This window comes from Clarias gariepinus, chromosome 21 (genome assembly GCF_024256425.1).
Source record: "Clarias gariepinus isolate MV-2021 ecotype Netherlands chromosome 21, CGAR_prim_01v2, whole genome shotgun sequence".
Taxonomy (NCBI): Eukaryota; Metazoa; Chordata; class Actinopteri; order Siluriformes; family Clariidae; genus Clarias; species Clarias gariepinus.
Window position 1 is genome coordinate 28,180,001 of NC_071120.1, and position 23,938 is coordinate 28,203,938.

The 23,938-nt window shown below is 44.4% G+C and overlaps 1 protein-coding gene across 2 annotated transcripts in view; it reads left to right on the forward strand.

Annotated features, from left to right (window-relative positions):
* Window positions 1-23,938, forward strand: part of emid1 (EMI domain containing 1) — a 72,837-nt gene that overhangs the window by 33,181 nt on the left and 15,718 nt on the right. For both annotated transcript variants that reach the window (XM_053480910.1, XM_053480909.1), the window contains exons 4-10: window positions 8,739-8,834; window positions 10,849-10,910; window positions 11,643-11,766; window positions 14,289-14,333; window positions 14,811-14,909; window positions 19,354-19,464; window positions 23,507-23,596. In XM_053480910.1, the coding sequence (XP_053336885.1) occupies window positions 8,739-8,834; window positions 10,849-10,910; window positions 11,643-11,766; window positions 14,289-14,333; window positions 14,811-14,909; window positions 19,354-19,464; window positions 23,507-23,596 (627 nt within the window). The remainder of the gene's footprint in view (window positions 1-8,738; window positions 8,835-10,848; window positions 10,911-11,642; window positions 11,767-14,288; window positions 14,334-14,810; window positions 14,910-19,353; window positions 19,465-23,506; window positions 23,597-23,938) is intronic.

Here is a 23,938-nt window from a genome sequence, read left to right on the forward strand (position 1 = left end):
TCCTTCTGTTCTGGGATTTAAACTCACAACCTTCCACTCACTTACACAGATCCTTCACCATTCAGAGATCGGTGTGCTCTAATAGATACTAAATCCGCGGCTAAATCCCACCCTGGATATTAGCCGCTCTGTTTATCTTAAAGATGAAGCGTTTGCGATTTTGCGTGAAATCAGGGTCAAGTGAAATGAGGCGCGATCCCTCGTTCTCTCTCTCTCAGAGTCTCCGAGGTTCCTCAGGCTGATGAAGCCAAAGTATTTGCCTTTAATCCCCGGACTGGAGTGTTTTCAGTGTTGGCGTGTTTTCAGTGTAATCGTGCCCAGGCACTTGTATTTTTTCATATGCGTGTGTAAAGGGTTTTTTTTGGCGAAGGTTGCATGCACCTCATTACGCTGCCTCACAGTCTTGTTAAAAGGCGTACGCTGGTATTACGCCTGATCGAAGCGCAGAGATCCAGGGCTGGCATTTACTCACATCCTGAGTACGCTGGACGTACGCTAACATACATTAAAACCATCTCGAGTTTCTGATATACTGTAGATCTGGCCAAAGATATCCAGGTACAGATCGGATCTTTGGATACACACTCTCTGGACGACGGAGCTAAATTTTTCCCCTGTTGTTCCTCTCTGTTTCTTATTTGGCCCGGGCCTGGTTTGTGGAATACGGGTTTCCGTAGAAGTTTTTGGAGATTGTAATGTTTTTCCACATGCTGTTTTGGCCTGTGGCTACGTGAAGGACGCGCAGCGTTTAGCGAGGTATTCCCAAATTTGTACCTCTTCCCTGTGCCAGAATGAGTACTTTAACACCAGAACACTTTTATCCTGTAGTTTAGAGTTACAGAACCACACTGTTTAAACTACTTCAGTACATGCTATTTAGATTATTTGAGTTGTTTATTTAAAAACTGGTGCATCCTGGCACGCAATTGGTTCTTCTCCGAGTTTGAAGGGTTTCCTAAATACTAGATTTATTTTTGTGCTCTCCTTGAGGGTGTTTTTATTTGGATTTAGAACTCATAAGAACCAAGGACGCTTGTCCACTCAGAAAAGCAACGCTCCAGCAATGGTGTAGTTCTTCCATTGAAGCGCCCCCTTGTGGCTGAGCGAGATACAGACAGACGTCTGGGTGTAAATGGTGAGTTCTCAGGGTGGTGGTGCTGGTGGTGGTGGGGGCTTGGATAAACACTCGAGAGGCAGTATTTTTTTTTTACGATGGGAGGAGGACACCTTAGGCGTGTTTGTCTAATAAAAAAGACAATAAAAGAGGGGTTGTCACTGAAGCGTAGTTGGTGGGCATCAGCAGCCTCCTCCCTTCCACCGTCATCTTCAACATCTGTTTTCTTTGTGCTGGAGGAAGTACTTGAGAACAAAGAGGCGTGAAACATCTCATTCCAAGGGCATAAGGTTCTGCCCGTCTACGGTCCACCATGCCACACACATACACACATACGCGCACACTTGCGATGCTAATTTTAGTCCTCTTGCGGAATGAAGAACGCGGCGCTTTGTTTAATCTTTTTTATTCACCCAGATAACTTAAGACCTTCATTATGGATTCCATTACCTGATCCAAACAGGCCACTAAACAATCTTTTTAGACCATTTGGGTTCTGTTTGTCCTTGATCTGCCCTTCAAACACATAACATGATCTTGACGACTGTGACACCACGAACAGATCTGTAGGTGCACCTGGTCTGTGTTTACCTCTGCAGTGTAGTCATGTTCAGTTGAGTGGAATGATGCGGGGCGCGATCGTGATATCATTATCTCATACCTGCTGCTTGAGGAACTCACCTGAAACCTTTGATGGACAATCTGAGAGGAAATAAAAGCTAAAAACCTTAGCATCCACACTGTTTCTTACTGATTACTGCTGATTCTCTGTTACTGCTGAGAGTTGGTGAGGAACCCACTAAATAAATGTATGCAACACTGTGGTTCTGCTAGCCGAACCTGAGCTCCATCAAAAAGGGTCCATCTATAGTTGTGTGTTAAAGGTAAAATCTAGCTTATAACAGGTCAAGTTACAGGCAGGACTAGATCAAGACTAGCTAAACACGAGACTAGCTAATATTCCAATAGATTAGCATCTCAGGAGAAAGTTAATGGGCTAATTCTTCTTGATAAATTACACACACACACACACACACACACACACATTCTTAGCATTTTAAAAATAATTATTATTACAGTTCTTCTGAGACTCTAATATATTGGAATATTGGCTAGTCTTAAGCTAGTCCTGCCTTTTGATGGTCTTGTCTTTAGGTCGTATGGACATTAACTAGTCCTGCCTATAGTCAGTCTTGCTTTTAGCTAGTCTTGAGTTTAGTTAGTCCTGCCTTTAACTAGTCCTGCCTTTAACTAGCCCTGAAACTTTAATCTTCTCCATCTCCCATTGGTCCAATATCATATATCATCACAAGAGCGCTGTACACACTCTACATCACATGACTGTTCACAGATGACACACACACACACACACACACACACACTACACTATCTTTCACATCATGTCTTATGTTCACGAATTAGAGCAGTCTATCATATGTGACTTTATTGAGACCACGCCTGAGCAACTGTTAAGAACAAAAACATCAAAAAAGTGAAATTAGAGAAAGTGTATGTTATGATTTCGGATGGAGGAGGAGGAGTCAGGACACCTTCTTCCCTGTGCAGGATGACAGAGTGTGTGTGGGAACATACATCTGTAACTGTGTATGTCTGTATGTGTATATGTGTGTATGTGTGTGTGTGTGTGTGTGTGCACATCTGGTAAGACTGTGAGGACGCAGACGGCGTTGTTACATCAGTATCAGACAGAATAACGCCCTCGTTCACCCCCCAGACGAACCCCCTCACCTCCGATCAGGAATTCAATATTAATGATTTCTGTTAATTAAAGTTAAACACTGCCCCCTTTTTGGAGATCAAAGCAATGTAAGAAATCGTGATGTGTATTTATACATATCGTTATTGTCGTTTTACAAGTACCGTGAGCACTTAGTGTGCTGTTTCCTCCCAACCCTTGTTATACACAGTGGCCACTTTATTAGATATATAGTAAATGATCAGCTGTTCGTTATCTAATCGGCCAGTCACATGCTTTTAGGGATGTAGACACGGTGTAGACCATCTGCTGAAGTTCAAAACGAGCATCAGAATGGGGAATTTACGCGACTTTGTGACTTTGAGCGTGGCATGGCTGCTGAAACTGCTGATCCGGGGGGATTTTCACACACAATCATCCCTAGGGTTCACAGAGACGGTGTGAAAAAGAGAAAAACCCCAGTGAGGTGAAAATGCCTGGTCTGATGAGTCTGGATTTGTGCTGCGGACGGTCGGGTCAGAATTTGGCATAAACAACATGAACGTGTATCCTGGCGCGTATCAGCGGTTCAGGCTGCTGGTGGTGCTGGTGGTGCTGGTGTGATGGTGTGGAGGAGATACTGTTACTTGGCACACTTTGGGCCCCTTAGTACCAATTGAGCATGGTTTAAATCCCACAGTGTTGTAGCTGATCGTGTAACCCTAGGTCCAACACTGTGGTGAAATCTGTGTGTAAAGGTGTGTGTGTGTGTGTGTGTGTGTGTGTAGGACCATTTGTTTTTGTTTTTTTAAGTTTCCTTTTTTGTCTTTTGTTTTGTATACATGTGTGTGTGTGCGTGTGTGTGTGTGTGTGTGTGCGTGCGTGACCGGACCGCCACCCTGCTTTTAAAACTTTTTTCCGAACCCTCGTTAACTTTAATAACCGCGAGACCTCATTGTCATACCTCACTGCTGACCAGGCCCAGGGTCAAAGGGCAGAGGTCAGCGGGAGTGAAGGGAGTGGGAGGTGAAAAGTGGAGGTCCCGGAAAATGCTGATGGTGTTGGACCGAGGTTGGTGACATCACGGGGCGGGGATCATTGTCGCCATGGCAACTAAACTAACACCTGTTCAGGGCGCTGCGTAAAAGAGAACGTTAACTTAAGCAGGACGTCTCGGTGACGTTTGTGTTTAGCCAATCGGTGAGCTGCGATACTCTTAGCTCCGCCCACAAGAGACTCGTTCATCTCCGTTAGTGAAAGAAGAGAAGAGAAGAGAAGACTGCTGCTCTCAGCAACACACACTCAGTACACACCAGGTGCTGCTGAAGTGTGTGTGTGTGTGTGTGTATGTGTGTGCATGTAGAGCATGGTTCTAAGAACTCTGATCTGCTGATTCAACACAATAGGAATGAACTGTGTGCGTGTGTGTGTGTGTGTGTGTGTGTGTGTGTGCGTGTGTGTGTGTGTGTGTGTAAAACAAATCCGTTTCATCACTATGTCTTCCTGCTATAGTTACCTCATTTATTACACGAACTATAATAAACTTATTATTTATTACACAAAAATATGTAATTACACAAATTACATATTTTTTGTAAAGTTCACACACACACACACACACACACACACACACACACACACACACACACACACACACACACACACAGTTAACTCCTATAGTACACAGTGTTAAATCAACAGATCAGAGTTCTCATGCTTTACATGTACACACACACACACACACACACATGCCCAATATACCATAACATTCAAGCAAGAATTAAATATTGGCACCCCAGTGTATCGTTCTTGTGTGTGTGTGTGTGTGGGTGTGTGAGCGCTAGTGTCCGTTTGTGTTGTGACGTTTAAACACGTGACTGTCAGAACAGTTCAACAAGGTCACATGCTCAAGTAAACACATCTTACTTCACACACACACACACACACACACACACACACACACATACACACAAGGAGTTTTTGATAACATTGTATCAAACAAAAGTGTTTACGCGTTAGCATTAGCGGCTTTGGCGCTGATAGTCTTACAGCTTCTCCACCATTATTCCCGCGAGTCCTGACAGGAAGTGACGTCATCACGGGAGAGTGTGAGACCATGGAGAGATTTCATCACTAGTGTGTGTGTGTGTGTGTGTGTCAGCGGGCGAAGCTGTGCTCATAAAACAGTGATAAAATCATTGACTGTGACTCCCACAGGAACACACACACACACACACACACACACAGTGTAAGGTCAAACTTATTCTCGGGGTGATGTGATGTTGTTCTTGGCATGTGGAAAAGGGAGAGTGTGTGTGTGTGTGTGTGTGTGTGTGATGATGTGCACTAATAATACATACTGTCAGTCCACATGTGAGCTTTATTACCAACACAGTGACATGGTTATTACACAATCGTGTATATCTCACACACACACACACACACACACACACACACACACACACACACACTCACACACACACACCTCCATCAAGGTAAAAAAAAGTTTGCTCAGTACGCCGGAACCCTGATCGGATGGAGCCTGTCTGATTCCCATCTGAACGCTCCTGGCCTCCCAGGAACTCCGTCTGGTTTGATCACCAAAGACGTCCTGCTTCCGTCCTCCACCAACACCACTTGCACGTTACAGGAAGTCGGCTGGGAGTTATTACCACATCCAGCCGTACAGTCCTGACCTCACTCCAAGATTATTCTCGGGGGGGGGCGGAGTTTCAGACACTCCGCCCTCTAAACACTGTTGAGTTCGCAACAGCGTCTGGTCATGTGTTTAACCGCATCCAAGTCTTTCCAACTCTCAGTACCAGCTGTGTCCCGACGTCTGTAACCTTCCCAAATGAACATCACCTTGTTGTCATGCTTCTGGATGGACTTACGGTTAGGATTATATCGCCACCTGGTGGTGTGGCATGCTCTCAACAGCATACTTTGGCCTTTTAAATAGAATAAAGTTTTTTTTATTTTTTTTAGGAACCAAGGAGAAGGAAAAAATAATCCTGTCTTTAAAAGATCTGTGTGTGGAACAGATCTTATTGTGCATCTGCTTACAGCATGACATTTTATTTTCATGCAGGTTTTACTTAGTAGTGCAGTGTGTGTGTGTGTGTGTGTGTGTGGGGCCATAGTGAGGAGTTCAGACACGTGTTTTGGTCGCATTAGTGACCTCAGGGTCGCAGGTTTGATCCCACGTCTTAATGAGGTATGTTAAGTAGACGAAGTGAGTCATGTGACCTCGTTCAAAGCATTCTCTGAAAAAGTACTTTAAAAAGGATTTATATTTAAGTTTTATAAAATGTCAGAGAGCCGCACGTTGCTCTTTCTGACCCAGACGAGCCGAGCGTGTGTTAAATAACCAGGATTAGGAAGATTATGTCTTAATTTCTTTCCACTGCTTCAGACTTTTTTATTTCTCTCCGTCTCGCTTTAGCGTTCTGCCTCGTTACATCATCAGACGCCATTATTTCTTTTCCAGGCGAGACGAGAAAGAAGCCACGTTATTGGCGGCGGCGTTGCCATGGAGATGGTTTGTCTGTGCGTGATTGGTTCACGCGGTCCTCCTCGCTCAGGCCGCTAACGAGGCGCTGCTGACCCGGGCCTCACGCTAATGACCGGAGCAGCAGAGTCACACAGTGCTAGCATGCTAACACCCCACACATGAGCACATGTGAAACCCAGTCAGTGAAAAGCTAAAGAGAGTGGGAGGGACTGAAGAGGTTTAAACTGAACAATACAAGGAGGCCATTGTTTCTTCTTCTTTCCTCCTCCACTTTTCTCTTCTTGACCTCCGCTTTAGCTTCAGGCTCCGTTTCTGGCAGAGAAAAACGCTAACACTGAAGACCAAACTGTGGAGTTTAGCTGAACAGCTGAGCATTTTCTGCTTACTGGGAGCTTAAAAGATCTAGACGGTTTCCTAGACGACCTCATTAGAGGAAAACTCTGCTGTTTCTCCAACTAATTTCAGTTCATCCATGTGTAGCGTGTAGGGCTGCGAGTCACCCGATACCGGACCGCCGCGATACCCGGTACCATACGATATGACTACTGTAGCCAATAATCGCACGGGATGGCGTGGGCATAGTTTAGAGCACCACCTGCAGGATTACAGAGGAATGACAACGTTTTACCGCCTCAAACGCAAACGTAGATAAAAGAACAAATAGACGTTGTTGCGATACGTGAAAATAAATCAAGATACATCACTGAAATTATCTTTCTCCATCTTCTGCAAGACATTTTTTTACAATTTACATCCAATCTAAAAGCAGCTGCAGAATTTCATCATGCAAAAATGCTACTCGTTAATTTTTCATTAGTTAAGCATTTTTTTGTGTGATAAATTTGCACTTATGCGTGTGTTAGTCTCATATACAGAAATTGAAAAGAAACTGGAACTAGTTCAGAATTCCTCTACAGATAAAGTCCTGATCCTAAAACTGATCCAAAAGGTGGATCTCAAATGGATTTTCTTTACTCCTACTTTCAGGATATTTAGATCCTCAGCTTTTGATTGGCTGGCAGCTGAGACGGGTTCTCCAGACAGCGTCTAGACGCCAGGACTCGCCTTTAACTGCTTCAAAATCAGGATAGAAAATGCAGACTGGAAAAGGGAACCGCTTTATTTATTGTAAAATATAATGTGTTATTTTGAAAACTGTTCCACACACACACACACACACACATGGGATTAAACAGCTGTGTGTCCATAAGGAAAACCACTTGTTAGTGAGACTCATCAGATTCAGTTTGTTAGGGATCATAAAGACTGGACTTTGGAGTGATGGAGAAAGGTCATGTGACCTGATGAGTCCAGACTGAACCTATTCCAGAGTGATGGGCGTGTCAGGGCGAGAAGGGAAGGACATGAAGCGATGCTCCCATCATGCATAGTGTCCACTGTACAAGCCTCTGGAGACAGTGTTATGATCTGGGGTTGATCAGTTACTCAGGTCTAGACTCAGTAACGTTATGGGGCAATAAAATAAAGTCAGCTGACCACCTGAATGTACAGAACCACCAGGTCATCACATCTATGGAGGGTTTTCCTTGCGTTCCCTGATGGTACGGACATAATCCAGGACTCCAGGAGTGTGTGAGAGCGGATCTGGGAGCACGAGGACTCGTTTACACACAAGGTGATTGAATGAAGTCTGCCCTTAGACTTCCGCTACACTGTACACACGTCTGCCGTTCCTGTCTGGCGTCAGAGGAGCATGTCGAAGCTGCAGCACTTTATAATAATCAGACATGCAGTACACGGGCTATAAAAGTCAAATCCTGTTTAAACCTCTTGGAGCTCTCCTTTAACAGGCATTTTCTGCAGATTAATTTTGGCGCTCTGGAGCGGAGCAGGGCGCCAGGACTCCAGGGAATCTTGGCTACGATGGATGCGTTTAATAAAACTCCGTCCCGCTGGATTGCGGTTTGCGGCCCGGAGCAGGTGGTGTGTTGTGGGGGATTTTCTAAGCAGGACTGCCCCGAAATTTATCCGTCACTTCTTTACTTACACAGTATTACATTATACTTTATGGCTTAAAACGTAGATGTTGGTAAATATTAGCTTAGAAACTGAATCTCTAAAACACACACACACACAGAACAGCAACGAGTGTGGGAAAGAGAGCGAATGTGGAAGGGTGGAGTAATAATCTTTTTTTTTTGTGTGTTTTTTCATCTTGTTCAGTTCCTCACACCGGGCGCGGGTCCAAGTGAGATGATCTGCCAGGGCTTTGTCTCGCTCAGACTGGCACGGCTCTCTGTGAGAACATTCACAGCCGTTGTTTTTATTTTTGTGTCACTTTATTTCCATTCGATTGTACGGAATTAAATTTGGCCAAACGGAACGGATTTTAATTGTACTTAATGGTGCTCTTCTTCCTCTGTGTGTGTGTGTGTGTGTGTGTGTGTGTGTAGGTTCTGCGAGTGGTAGTCTGGCAGCTCAAGAGGCCGTGAGGAAACAGGCAACTTTACGTAAGCCGTCGTTCCCCAGGACCACGGAGCAGCTCTCCAGTAGGTCTCGTTTCTCACCTTCATCACCCTCACTCGCTCGCTGTGACCCGATCAAACGGCTTCATAGATGGGATGTGATGTATCTCCTTCTGAAACATCCAAGTGTGCCGCACCCTCCCCTCCCCTGTCCAACACCCCTGACTGTAGCTTAGCAAGCGAGCTAAATATAGAAAACAGCAAACTAACAAGAGACACAGAATCATCATCATCATCATCCTCAGACTGAAGTAACAACATTACAGGATTAGTCACACAATCCCCGCCCACTTCCAAACAAATAAACTCCACCCAGTTATTCTCCACCAGTCAGTATATCAGATGGGTAAATAAACTAACAAAACAGTGTTGCTGCTAACAAGCTACACGTCTCAGTGGATGGGACACCCCGTGTACCTCTAGAGAGAGTTTAATGGGGAGCATTTACTTTCGTTCACAGACTGATGCTAATGCTAGCTGTTCATTCATGTACATTATACCAGGTCTAAATCATGTGACTTTAATACGGAGTCCTGTCCTTTTTCTTCTCTCTCTGTCTCTGTGTCTCACTCTCTCTCTGTCGCACTCTCTCTGTCTCACTCTCTCTTTGTCTCTTTCTCTCTGTCTCATTCTCACTTTGTCTCACTCTCTCTGTCTCATTCTCTCTCTGTCTCACTCTCTCTGTCTCACTCTTTCTCTGTCTCTCTGTCTCATTCTCTTTCTGTCTCTCTCTCTTTGTCTTTCTGTCTCACTCTCTCTGTCTCATTCTCTTTGTCTCTATGTCTCACTCTCTCTCTGTCGCACTCTCTCTGTCTCACTCTCTCTTTGTCTCTTTCTCTCTGTCTCATTCTCACTTTGTCTCACTCTCTCTGTCTCATTCTCTCTCTGTCTCACTCTCTCTGTCTCACTCTTTCTCTGTCTCTCTGTCTCATTCTCTCTCTCTCTCTGTCTCTCTGTCTTACTTTCACTCCGTCTCACTCTCTGTCTCACTCTCCCTCTGTCTCACTCTCTCTGTCTCTCTGTCTCATTCTCACGCTGTCTCACTCTCTCTGTCTCACTCTCTCTATCTCTCTCTGTCTTACTCTCACTCTGTCACATTCTCTCCCTGTCTCACTCTCCCTCTGTCTCATTCTCTCTCTGTCTCTCTGTGTCTCATTCTCTCTCTGTCTCTCTCTGTCTTACTCTCACTGTCTTACTCTCTCTCTGTCTCCCTCTCCCTCTGTCTCTCTGTCTCATTCTCTCTCTGTTTCACTCTCACTATGTCTCACTCACTCTGTCTCACTTTCTCTCTGCCTCACTCTCTCTCTGTCTCTCTCTGTCTTACTCTCACTGTCTTACTCTCTCTCTGTCTCCCTCTCCCTCTGTCTCTCTGTCTCATTCTCTCTCTGTTTTACTCTCACTCTGTCGCACTCTCTCTGTCTCACTCTCTCTTTGTCTCTTTCTCTCTGTCTCATTCTCACTTTGTCTCACTCTCTCTGTCTCATTCTCTCTCTGTCTCACTCTCTCTGTCTCACTCTTTCTCTGTCTCTCTGTCTCATTCTCTCTCTCTCTCTGTCTCTCTGTCTTACTTTCACTCCGTCTCACTCTCTGTCTCACTCTCCCTCTGTCTCACTCTCTCTGTCTCTCTGTCTCATTCTCACGCTGTCTCACTCTCTCTGTCTCACTCTCTCTATCTCTCTCTGTCTTACTCTCACTCTGTCACATTCTCTCCCTGTCTCACTCTCCCTCTGTCTCATTCTCTCTCTGTCTCTCTTTGTCTCATTCTCTCTCTGTCTCTCTCTGTCTTACTCTCACTGTCTTACTCTCTCTCTGTCTCCCTCTCCCTCTGTCTCTCTGTCTCATTCTCTCTCTGTTTCACTCTCACTATGTCTCACTCACTCTGTCTCACTTTCTCTCTGCCTCACTCTCTCTCTGTCTCTCTCTGTCTTACTCTCACTGTCTTACTCTCTCTCTGTCTCCCTCTCCCTCTGTCTCTCTGTCTCATTCTCTCTCTGTTTTACTCTCACTCTGTCTCACTCTCTCTCTGTCTCACTCTTAGGTTGTCTGAACTGCAGTCGTATCACGGCTCTCACGGATCGTCTCAGCTCTCTGGAGGAAAAGGTAACACCGTCTCTTACACCATGAGTGTGTCTTTAGTTTAACACTCGCTGGTCAGCCTGCTGGGGTTCGTCCTGGTGTTCATGTCTGAATCAAACACTTATTCAAACACCACAGTATGTATTAATATTAATGGTCTCCACTATGCACCAGGGAACTCGTACCTTCTTATAGACACACTCATAAACACCTGCGTTCACCAATAAACACCATTATTTAATGACAAACATCAGGATTCACTAATATACGTCAGGGATTCATGAATAAACACCATCGAGTTTACTAATAAACACCAGCATTCAGTGATTAACATCAGAGTTTACTAATAAACACCATAATTTGCCAATTAACACCATTATTCACTAATAAACACCAGGGTTCTCCAGTAAACATCGCCATTCTTACTCAGACACTTTCCTCCAGCACACACTGACTAATAAACACCAGCGTTAACACAGAGACCTTCTCAATCACTGGGGCTTTTTATACTAATTATAGTTAACGTAGGTTCTGAGAGAAGAAACGTATTTAGGAACGAAGAACCAGGCGTAACAAACAGTCGCTCACGACGCTGAGGAAGATGAGATGAAGTTTTCCTTCATGTGGATTCAAATGTTAATCAGAAGGAGGAATTTAAACACGCGGTTGGGGGTCAGTGTGAGCGCGGGGGCACTGCGGGATTCCGTGAAATTGTTCTGACGTCACCTGACGTTTGGATTTCTGTCTCTACTACAGGTCCAGCTCCTGTCTGTCCAGTCCAAGGGTGGAGACGACCCCGAGTCGTTCGCCTCCACTTCCTCCTCCCCCCTCATGGGGGCTCCACCTGCCAGAGGAGCTCCAGGAGCTCAGGGTCCTGCAGGTACGAGTCGTCGCTCTGAGTGCAAAGGATGATGTCATGTCTGTCTGTCCACACAGCAGCCGTCTCTCTCTCTCTCCCTCTCTGTTTGTCTGATGTATTTTCTGTCTGTATTTCTGTCTCTCCATTTGTCTAATGTCTTTTTTGTTTCTCTAAAGCTCTTTCTCTCTCTCTCTCTCTCTCTCTGCTTTTCATCACTGTATCCTTTTTCACTTACATTTTCTCCTTCATTAGCCAATCACTTCACAGAGCTAATCCTGTTCTCCGTGTCCGTGTCCAACCCCCCGGTGCTGTTTATCTCAACTCACAGATGGTGCTTTTTTTTTCTTCTCTTTTCTCTTTTTTTTTGGCGAGGATTAGCAGAATTAAAGCTGTGTGTGTGTGTGTGTGTGTAATAGAGAAAGAGAGAGCTCTAGTTGTTTGGAAAGATTGTCATTGTGGCTGTAGAGTACAATCAGAGCCTTGAGGTTTACTTAGATTTCAGAAAGAAAAAGAAAAATCATGTCACGCTGTCAGCATCATTCAGACTGCACGACTTACTTTATCCAGACACACACACACACACACACACACACACAGTTCCACAGGATATCAAGGCCTGGTCTAAAAGTGAAAGAGTTGAACCGGCGAGGTGACGATGATGGGAATTAACTCGGGGACGCGTCAGGGGAAACGCGCGCGCCAGAGACTCGGGCCCCGCCCGCGGTGAGAGATGTGTTTGGATACGAAGTGAAACACAATCCCGTACTCAGCGTTTGCATTTCATTAGTGCGCCGCTTTCTGTGCACGAACACCGAGGGTCGACTTTATAGGTGTAGACGTATAGAAAGCGAGTCGCTGAACCCAGACGTCTGGACGTGAGATATTAATCGCGTGTAACCGAGACTGCAGCGGCGCCCTGTAGATCACTACATCACTCCTCCTACTCACACCTAACTCGGGCTGACCGTCCTGTATTTGCATCCTGAAACGTGATTGGCTCTCTCATGATGTAACAAACGTAACCATTCTACAACGAACCTTTGGGGGTTTTCTTTTACTCCAGATGTTTAGCTTCTACACACTGCAGCTGTGCATCAGAGGTCGACTCTTAGGCATTGCCGCTTTTGATGGGATTGGATTGTCAAATTTGTCTTGAGCAGCTTTAAAAATCAAATACCAAACTAAAATTTACAATCAGTATTTAAAATCGACTAAATAAACAATAAAATGTTGTGTAATTTGTGGTTAAACATCTCATTGAAAGCCATGAGCTAGTTCACAGCTACAGTGGTGGCTCAGTGTGTTAAGGCTCTGAGTTACGGATCGGCAGATCAGCAGTTCGAGTCCCAGCTCCGCCAGTTTGCCGCTGTTGGGCCCTTGAGCGGGGCCCTTGACCCTGTCTGCTCCAGGGGTGCTAAAAAAAATGGCCGACCCTGCGCTCTGACCCCAAATATGACAAATAGAATTTTTATTTTTTTAAATATATATTTTTTCTGCTCAACACTCCAGTCCACTAGGTGGCGATATTAAACCGACTGCTCCATAAACTCATGAGAAGAAAAAAGAAGTGATGCTCTCGAAAAACGCAAGTAGTTGCAGAAAATGAAGGCAGTTTGTATTTCCTGAAAAAGAAGCTGCGTCGTATTTTTTAAGAAATTGGTCCATTTCAGAGTATTTGTAAGATACATGATTTTAAAAGCGTGAATTCAATCTGAATTGATTCAGTAAAACGAAGCAGTTAAATGCAGAGTGATATGTAAAGAATGAACAACCGTGTGTCTGGGATACAGCCGTACTTCTGAATAAGAATTCACAAAATTCCGTATTGTGAAACGCATGTTCCCATAGAAACCTCATTTAACCGTAATTTATGATTTCTCTCCAAATTTCAAATTCCTCATAAACTTCAGTTTGTACGCTGAGGTCCTAACAGGATATTAATCAGGTGGCGTCATGAGGATTATTTTCCTCTAACAGCGCGCCTCTGAAGTGGTTTATTCCTCTTACGCCACAGCAGCTCACCAACAATGACACTTTACTTTATCATCACTGAAGTGTCTTCACCTACACGTCTCCTACACATAAACGAGCCGTTGCTATAGAAACTAAGACATTAGTATACAGTAAACCCGCGATACTTTCAGAACGAATCAACACCTTCCGGCCAGTCAGGTGCGAGTGAACTGCTCTAGCTGTTGTTTTAGTGTTTAGACTGTGAACAGAAGAACCAGACGTGGATCAGACAGCACACGCCGAGATAAATCCGTACATTGGATGTTTTTTGTCGGATAAACGATACGAGACTAACCAGTTACGGGTGGTCCTGGGCAGGCGCGCAGTTCTTGTGTTTGTGTGTGTGTGTGTGTGTGTGTGTGTGTCAGAGTCTGGCTGAGCACTAGTCCATTACTGATGACCTCATCAAGCTTACATAGAGGACCCTGGAAAAACCTGCAGAGCGCTGTAGAGTTCAGCGACGAAACGCTGGTTGTCTTTTTTGATGAATGTTCGGGTACTCACTCACGAGTTCTGCGTGTGTTCCTCAGGTCCACAAGGTGAACGAGGCAGGGACGGGGTACCGGGCAAAGACGGTAGGTTCTCCACGTCACCGAATCTACATAAAGTTTAAATCTGTCCAAGGTTCCGTCAAGGTTCTTGCACAATAAATGGTTCTAGGTTAAATAGAGTTACTGAGACTGGAGATGCTGCAAGATTCTTCTGGAGCGTCAACATCTTTTGGAACCCCTGAGAGATATAACTCCATAGGTTGGGTAGTTCTAGGTCCATATTTATTCAAATGACCTTCTAGAAGGTTTTTGTATTCTTGCTACAAGATGAACTCCTCAGAGTTCCTCCAGAAGGATTAAACACAGGATTCTAAATGAAACCAGTTTCTATAAACCAGTAGGAGATGAAAGTATGCAGTGGAGTTTTGAATTGAAGTTCTGTAGATCCTCAGCAGTAAGGTTCTGAGTGGAAAGTGTTCTTAAGAAGTTACATTAAAAGCCTTTGTAAGTTGTTAATTTCTCAGTTGCATTGTGTTAACGTTCTTTTGTGTGGTTCTACAGGGAAGCCCGGTTCTCAGGGTCTGCCCGGACCAAAGGGAGAAGCCGGAGTGAGGGGACCTTCTGGTGCTCCAGGGTCTCGCGGAACAGCAGGACCAGCAGGTAGGCTGAGGAACATCTCAGGGTCTCAGTCTGTGCCTGTCTGACTGTCTGTCTGTCTGACTGTCTGTCTGTCTGACTGTCTGTCTAATTTCTACATCTGTCTAATAATCTATACTTTCCTGTTTTTATTCCTGTGTCTGTCTGTTTCCTGCGTCAGTGAGTCAGTCTGTCTGCTGTCTTAATTTGTCTGTCTATCTAAACTTGCATGTTTTTCTTTTTTTGGTTGTCTGTCTGTGTCTTTTTGTCTGACTGTGTCTATGTCTCTGTCTGTCTGTCTTTTTTCCTGTGTCTGGACGTCTGTCTACCTGTCTGTCTGGACGTCTGACTGTCTGATTTCTACATACAGTATGTGCAGCTACCTATACTTACCTGTTTTTCCTTCTGTGTCTGCCTGTCTGTCTGCCTGTCTGTCTGCCTGCCTGTCTGCCTGTCTGTCTGTCTGTCCAAACTTGCATGCTTTACTTTATTTGGTTGTCTGTCTGTCTGTCTTCCTGTGTCTCTTTCTCTGTCTGTCCTTCTTTCTGTGTCTGGAAATCTGTCTGTCTGTCTGTCTGTCTGATTTCTATGTCTGTCCAACTATCTATACTTGCCTGTTTTTCTTCTATCGTCTGTCTGTCTTCATGTGTATGTCTGTGTATCTTTGAGTCTGTCTGCTTTCTAAGCCTGTCTGCCTTTCTTATGTATCGGTCTGTCTCCCTTCTTATTTTTGTCTGCCTGTTTTCATTTGTTTTTCTTTTCTTTTTCTCTCTGTCATACTGTAAGACTTTATGTTTGTCTGTCTACCTGTCTGTCCATCTAACTCTCTCAGCTAACATCTCTCAGCTTATGTATGAGTCTGTCTGTCTGTCTGCCCCTCCACATCTGTCCCTCTTCTGATAACTCACTAGTCGTCTAGTGTCCTAGAGAAGGAGCCGTGTAGTGCACTAGTGTGTGAAATGAGACGGAGCCCTGCTCTCCTCTCTCTCCTCATGCCTCTGTTGTGGAGCGCGTCCCAGATAAACACATTATACAGAGACGGCTGGATTTCATTCAGACGATAATCTGGTGGAAACGCTCCACCGCACCAGTGTGTGTGTGTGTGTGTGTGTGTGTGTTTCACTAATGAGAGCCTGTTCCTCTTATGGACAGCATAACAATAACACTAACTTTAAGGAATGTTGGTTTTCTCTGCGTTTTTTTTTTTTTTTTTACGTGTGTGTAGAGAAAGTGCCGAGTCAGCATCAGACCCCACGCAGCTCTGCCAAAATATTTGTCCTTAAACTTTTCGTCCTTAGAGTTTCCTTTTTATCCTCAGCGTGGTGTGGCGCCCTCGCCGAGTCATCCGGGGCACTGGAATGAACCTCACAGACCCCTCAAAGGCCAAAGAGAACCATAACTGCAGAACCGAAACACACCCGGCGCGGCCATGCGTACGGCTCGGGGGGGAAAAAAACACAACTCAATACGTAATGTTATTGTTTTCATAAGCGCCGGAGTGTTTCCTCAGGTGGCGACGTGTCTGTTGTCAGCGTCCCGCTCTGCCGAAAGGGATCCGAGCGACCTTTGACCCTGCGCCGGGTCCCTGCTGAGGGTTTGATGAGATTTTGAGGTGAACTCATACGAGCACGAGAAATGTACACAACACTCCCATCCTTATTTCTTCCATATGGTCTTATTGTTTTTCTTCAGCAGCCTGCAGTTTTTTTTGTTTTTTTTTGCGGGCGGTTAAAGCGGTGGTTTGAAACATTTCCTCGACGTCCTCGCGATACGCATGAGCGAAGACTCTTGATTGGTTTAGGAAAATCTCAGATGACGCAAACTTTTGGGACTTGTGAGTCGGAAACACAGTCACTGAGAGTTAGACGAGTTTACAGGTAGAGCAGACAGATCACTGTGTGTGTGTGTGTGTGTGTGTGTGTGTGTGTGTGTTTGCCCTTGACCAACCACATCACTGATGGATTTGTTTCCTGAGGACGGGAAACAGGATGTCGCTATGACGAACACACAAAGACATTTCTAATTAGTAGAACTTTTTCAATATGATGTACTGAAGATATAAAGTTTAGTTTTTCCAGAAGAGAGAGAGAGAGAGAGAGAGTTCACTGTGATCCTTGCTTGACCATTACTATAATAAGGAGAAGGACAGAGGCCACACCTTCTGACTGAGAGTGATTGACAGAGGCCACGCCTTCTTACACTGACTGACATGTAGGCCACACCTCCTTACAGACTGACTTACACAGAAGCCACACCTTCTTAAAGAGTGATTGACAGAGGCCACGCCTTCTTACAGACTAACTGACACAGAGGCCACACCTTCTTAAAGAGTAGGCCACACCTCCTTAGAAACTGACTTAAACAGAGGCCACACCTTCTTAAAGACGGGAAACAGGATGTTGCTATGACGAGAGGGGCCACGCCTCTTAGAGACTGGCTGACATGTAGGCCACACCTCCTTAGAAACTGACTATCATGTAGGCCACACTCCTTAAAAACTGACTGACATGTAGGCCACGCCTCTTAGAGACTGGCTATCATGTAGGCCACACTCCTTAAAAACTGACTGACATGTAGGCCACACCTCTTTATAGACTGACTTACACAGAGGCCACACCTTCTTAAAGAGTGATTGACAGAGGCCACGCCTTCTTAGAGACTAACTGACACATAGGCCACAACTCCTGAGAGAGTGACTAACACAGAGGCCACGTCTTCTGAAAGAGTGACTGACACAGGGGCCACACCTCTTTAGAGACTAACTGACATGTAGGCCACACCTCTTTAGACACTGACTGACATGTAGGCCACGCCTTTTTAGAGACTAACTGACATGTAGGCCACACCTCTTTAGAGACTGACTGACATGTAGGCCACACCTCTTTAGAGACTGACTGACATGTAGGCCACACCTCTTTAGAGACTGACTGACATGTAGGCCACACCTCTTTAGAGACTGACTGACATGTAGGCCACACCTCTTTAGAGACTGACTGACATGTAGGCCACACCTCTTTAGAGACCGATTTTAAAATCCATCCTAAATGTTACAGGAAGCCAGTGTAAGGACCTGAGGACTGGTGTGATGTGATCAGATTTTCTGGTTCTAGTCAGAATCCTGCAGCAGCGTTTTGGATGAGCTGCAGCTGTCCAATGGTCTTCTTGGGAAGGCCGGTGAGGAGACCATTACAATAATCCACCCTGCTGGTGATAAAGGCAGGGACACGTTTCTCCAAGTCTTGATTGGAAACAAAACATCTAATTCTTGCAATGTTTTTGAGATGATAGCATGCTGATTTAGTTACTGCTTTGACGTGACTACTGAAACTAACATCTGTCTCTAGAATCACCCCAAGATTCTTGACTTGATTGTTTGTTGTTTGACCCCTAGAGTGAAGGTATGCATTCACCTTAAGAGCTTCATCTTTGTTTCCAAATGCAATGACCTCAGTTTTCTTCTTGTTTAACTAAAGAAAATTTTGGCACATCCAACTGTTAATTTCATCAATGCATTTGCAGAGGGAGTCTATGGGGCTAAAATCATCTAGAGATAAGGCTAGGTAAAGCTGGGTATCATCAGCATAGCTTTAATAGGCAATTTGGTTCTTTCTCATTATCTGACTTAGTGGGAGCATATACAGGCTAAACAGGAGCAGTGCAAGAATTGAGCCTTGTGGGACTCCGCATGTCATGGACGTCCACTTAGACTTGTGCTCTCCTATACTCACACAATAACCTCTCCCCTCTAAGTATGACCTGAACCATTTGAGTACCATCCCAGAAAGCCTGACCCAGTTTTCCAGTCTTTCTATTAGTATGTTATGATCGACAGTGTCAAACGCAGTGCTAAGATCTAGCAGTACCAGCACTGATATTTTGCCAGAATCAGAATTTAAACAAATGTCATTTATTATCTTTATGAGCGCTGTGTCTGTACTGTGACGCGCTCGGAAACCAGATTAAAACCTTGCAGGAGTTTGAGTGGTTGTTCAGCTGAATAAAAACAACATTTTTAATAATCTTACCTATAAAAGGAAGATTTGATATCGGTCTGTAGTTATTCAATATTGTATTATCAAGATTACCCTTTTTCTAGAAGTTTACTCTTGTTCGGAAAACTCCCAGAGAGAAGTGAGGTGTTCACCACTTCTAAAAGATCTGCTTTACTCTCTCTCTGTCTCTCTCCCTCCATCCGTCTCTCTCTCTCCGGAGATAAGGGAGGATAAAGGACAGGATGAAGTTTCTCGTGTTTCTCCTGGCCTCTGTGAGAAGAACAGCGCCTTGTAGTTGTGTACTCATGAGAGACAGACAGAGAGAGTGTGACTGACCCTGCGGGGGGAGGGGGGACGGGGTGTGTTTATGTAGTCTCTGCGCTCCCTGTCTGTCTGCGCTCGTCTGTAGGACGCGTCTCTGTGCTGGTGGAGCTCAGCGTGATGTGACTGTTCCTCTCTGCTCCTTCCCTCTGCAGGTCCTCGGGGACCACCGGGGCTTCCAGGAGAGAGGGGTTTACCTGGACCTCCAGGACCGCCGGGGCCTCCCGGACCCGCCGGTCCCCCAGCCCCGTCCGGCGCTGAAGACAGTAAGATGGCACTTACATCTCATCATCATGTCTAATCATCTTCACTTTCAACCACTCACGTCCTCATCTGGTCCCACATCCAGCTCTTCTTATTCTTGTCTTTTTTTCTTTCTCCTTCACTCCATCTTTTTACCCTAATTTTCTCCTCCTCCGTCTCCCCTACTTTTGTTTGTCCTCCACTACTTCATCTCTACTGTTCCTTAATTTCGTCTCTTTCTCTTCATCCTCTTCCTCCTCCTTCTCTGTTGTTTATACTTCTACATTTTTCTCTCCTCCTTCTCCTTTTCTTCTTTACTTCCTTTTCCACTCTTCCTCTTTTTCTGCTGCTCTTCTTCTTTGTTTTTTCTTCACTTATTCTACCTCACTGCCTCTGCTTCTCCTCCTCTTCTTCTTCTTTCCTCTCCAGTTAATCCTCCACTTCTCCTTCTCTTCCTTTTCTTTTCTTCCTCCTTTACTTCTTCTTCTTTTATTCTTCTCCTCATTCTCTTCTTCATCCCTATTTGTTCCTCCTCTTTCTTTTCCTCCTTTTCTTTTTCTCCTCTAATTTGTCTCTGTCTTCTCGTCTTCTTGTCGTCCCCACTCTTCTTCTTCTCCCCTTCTTTTCCTGTTCGTCCTCCTTTTCCTTCATCTCTCCATATTTCTGCTGTGCCTCTTTTCCATATTTTTCCATCTCTTTTTCTTCTTTCTCCTACTTACAACTGTTTTATTTTCCGTTCTTTTTCCATTTGTATCTTTCTTCTTGTGTACCCTTCAGACATACAGAATAAATACGATTTAGATTGCTGATGTGTTTATAAGTAACAACAGTAATAATAATAATAATAACAATAAGAAGAAGGAGAAGGATTGTCTCTCTCTCTGTCTCTGTCTCTCTCTGTCTCTCTCTCTCTCTGTCTCTCTCTCAGCTGATTTGTCTGTATCCGGTTGTAATTAGAGGTTTGAGGATCGACTGGGTTTAAACGTAGAGCCAGATGAATTATTCTTCTGATTATGAACACGAGCGCACACACACACACACACACACACACATGCCTAGAGAAATTAAAGTGAAGCTCAGTGACGATGTGTTCTGAGATCCTCATGATCTGAAGGTTCCTTGATGATGAGGTTGCAGAAGATGAGAATGATGAGGGACGGATAGAGAGACGAGACGCAGACGGGGAGGGGGGGATGAGGGGCGGTTGTCTCACGCTGGGAGAAAACAGACCTGTATGTCTGACATCTGATGTTGATGTCACTCGACTACTTCCAGATGTGCGGTGACTGAAACAGCAGAGTAGAGTCATGACGTGTGTTTGTGTGTGTGTGTGTTTGTGTGTGTGTTTGTGTGTGTGTGTTTGTGTGTGTGTGTGTGTGGAGTGCTGTTTCTGCTCTACATATCCCAGGTAATCCGGGACAGTTTTTAGCAATTTCACTTTCTCTCGTCAGCTTCGTAATTAGACCTCGCGACGGCGTTCTGCGTAAATTAGATCAGACAGATGTTTTAGTTTTGTTTTTTATTCAGACCTGCTGTCAGATTTGTCACATCTGTAAAGATCTCCCAAACACCAGCTCTGTAACTTTAAAATGTCGATGGAATCGATTTGTTAATCAGCAATCAGGGATCATCAACATCTGGATTTCGGAGCCGGTGCAGTGTTTACGTCAGAGTCAGAAACTCAGCTGTGAGCTCGGAGCGACACAGCCTTCACCGTCACGTGTAAACTCACGTATTTTACTACTGCTTTAGACTGAGGATCAGCATGTATCTGTTCCTCAGACTCCCTCTGTTTAACATGAGGGTGGAATATGACAGAATGTAAATAAATAAATAAATAAATAAAAGCAGAGTTAATGTATTCATTTGGTCAGGCTGTTGACCATTAAACACAAAAAAATCATAAAATGTATTTAAATAAATACCATGTCATCAAATAAAGCATTATATATTCATTAATTCTACTTAATGGTTTATTTGATGACATGGTATTTATTTAGCGCTGATACACTTCACTCCGCCTCCAAACGCACCGTTTCAGTGTCTGTGTAATAAAGCTCCTGCTGAGCCACGCCCCTCCAGGGAACATCAGAGATGAGCAACAAGCCCAGGGGAGGGGCTCTTCTCATGTGAGGTCACATCAGTAGGGAACAAATGAACTTGTTTAAGCTCCACCCAGTGCAATAATTGACCTCACGGGATCAATAAGGCACATCCATCTCTCTATATGGAACACCTTAAGTCTCTTTCAGCAGGTATCATTGTTCTACAAGAAACCCATATTAAAACCACAGAACAGCGAAGATTAAGATGTAATCGGATTTCTCAGGTCGACCAATCACCTTTTACTTCCAAGGCTCGAGGCGTGGCTATTCTCTTTCCCGTCAGGTTAATAATTCACTTCTTAAACTGAAACAAAAGCCGTTTAAATTAGGAGACAAGCTGCAGAAACTCTTAGCACAGCAACTTAAAAGCTCTCGAGCTACTCGGTCAATCTGTAGAATTAAATCAAATTCAGGCGTTTTACTCACCAACCCTAAGGACATCAACAACAGGTTTAGAGAGTTCCAAGGAAAAACTACTTTTAGTGATTAAATCACTTCCTTCCGGGAAGGACGCGGGGCCTGATGGATTCTCTAGCGATTATTAAAAAGCATTTTCAGACTTACTGACTCCATTATCACTCAGAATGATTCGTTATTCCACAAAAGAGAAGACATTACCCAAAACCTTGTACGAGGCCAATATGTGTCTCTTACTGAAAAGAGGAAAAGAAGACGGCGACCTCGCCAATTATAGGCCGGTTGCTCTTCAAAACGTCAACAGAAACGTTATTACAAAGGTGCTGGCAAACAGATTGAGTAAACATCTAACATCTATTATTCGTTCGGTTCACCAAGGCTGCCCTCTTTCACCTGCTCTTTTTGCTATCGCACTGGAGCCGCCACCGAGTGGGCCAGGTGGGCCCCTTCATCTATGATTGGCCGTATAAACTCCATTAAAATGGTCTCCCTCCCCAGATTTCTTTATCTGTGTCAAAATCACATTTTTTAAAACCTTGGATTCAGTTATTCTTTCTGATATCTGGAATAATAAAACTCCCAGGATTTCTGCAAAAGCCCAAATCTCAGGGTGGGCGTGGCCTTCCAGTGTTTAGACAGTCTTATTGGGCTGCTAATGCAAGAGCATTAATGTACTAAGACACATTATTAAATATATTATTAAATTATTAATTAAAATGAATAAATATAATAAAAAAATGAAATAAATTCAGTTCATCATGTGCTGTATATATCCTGTATATATAAAAACATCGAAACCAACATGAGATAAAACGCGGTGAGCTTTAGGAACTCCAGAAGAGTCCAGAATCCGGAGGCTGGACGGCGTCCTCGCTCTGATCTGCCTCTCCACACACACTTTTAGACTTGGATTACGGTCAAGTTTTAAACCTCAGAATCTATTTAAAAGTAGAAGGGAAAAAAAAGCACAAAAGTTAAAAAGCAGGTGTGTTTTTATTGGAATTGAGCTTCCGCGTCGATGATTACGGTCAGTTCTGGACGAGCGCGCGGCTGAAGGACGCACTGACCTTCAGGAGACACGCGGAGAAAGAGATTTCTGAAACCTTTAATCAGAGGCGTTGGAGTTCGATCAGAGTTCAGAGTTCGTACGTGTGTGCAGTGATGATCTACACCACCTCCATCACAATAAAAATAATAATTATTATTATTATTACACTAAATCCAGATAAAATACCAAGAAACTCCAAAGTGTGCACAATTACTTCAAACTAGATTTATTAAATAAGTATAATGAGATATCTAAAGTCAATCTTTTATCGTGTGTGTGTGTGTGTGTAGAGCTGAACCTGACAGATCAGAATTAACCGCACTTCCTTTATCGTGGTGTGAAACACTCGGGTCTGTGCACATCAGAGCAGCTCCACCTACAGGACAGACGCAGTAATGACACATCAGTCCAATGACTTCCTGATCCACACTGACCTGACTGGTCCTGGTGTCTCACATTCACTCCGTATGTGTGTGTGTGTGTGTGTGTTTACAGGTGAGAAGAAAAACCTGCTGCTGTCCAACAGCTTCCCAGACCCTCGACTGGTTCCTGCTCAGGGACCTCAGGGACCTCCGGGACCAACAGGTCTCTCTTTCACACACACACACACACGCACGCACGCACGGCAGAACTGTCGTACACCCTACAGAAAGTGCTATGAACATGAGACGCCCTGATGTGAGGGGTGTGGTCTATGACTCCACCTCCTGTGAATGATAGGCGTGGTCTCCTGCCAAGTGACTCCGCCTCTTTAAGGTTTCATGAGGATAAAAAAACTTGCGTTGTCGGATTGATGAAAAGATTTGTTAAATAATATTATGGTAAAAGTTTGGATAATTAAACACACACACACACACACACACACATGCCGTAGTGGGAGAGCGAGGCCTCTAGAGTCAGCATACACTGCTCAGGCTTTCTTTCCCA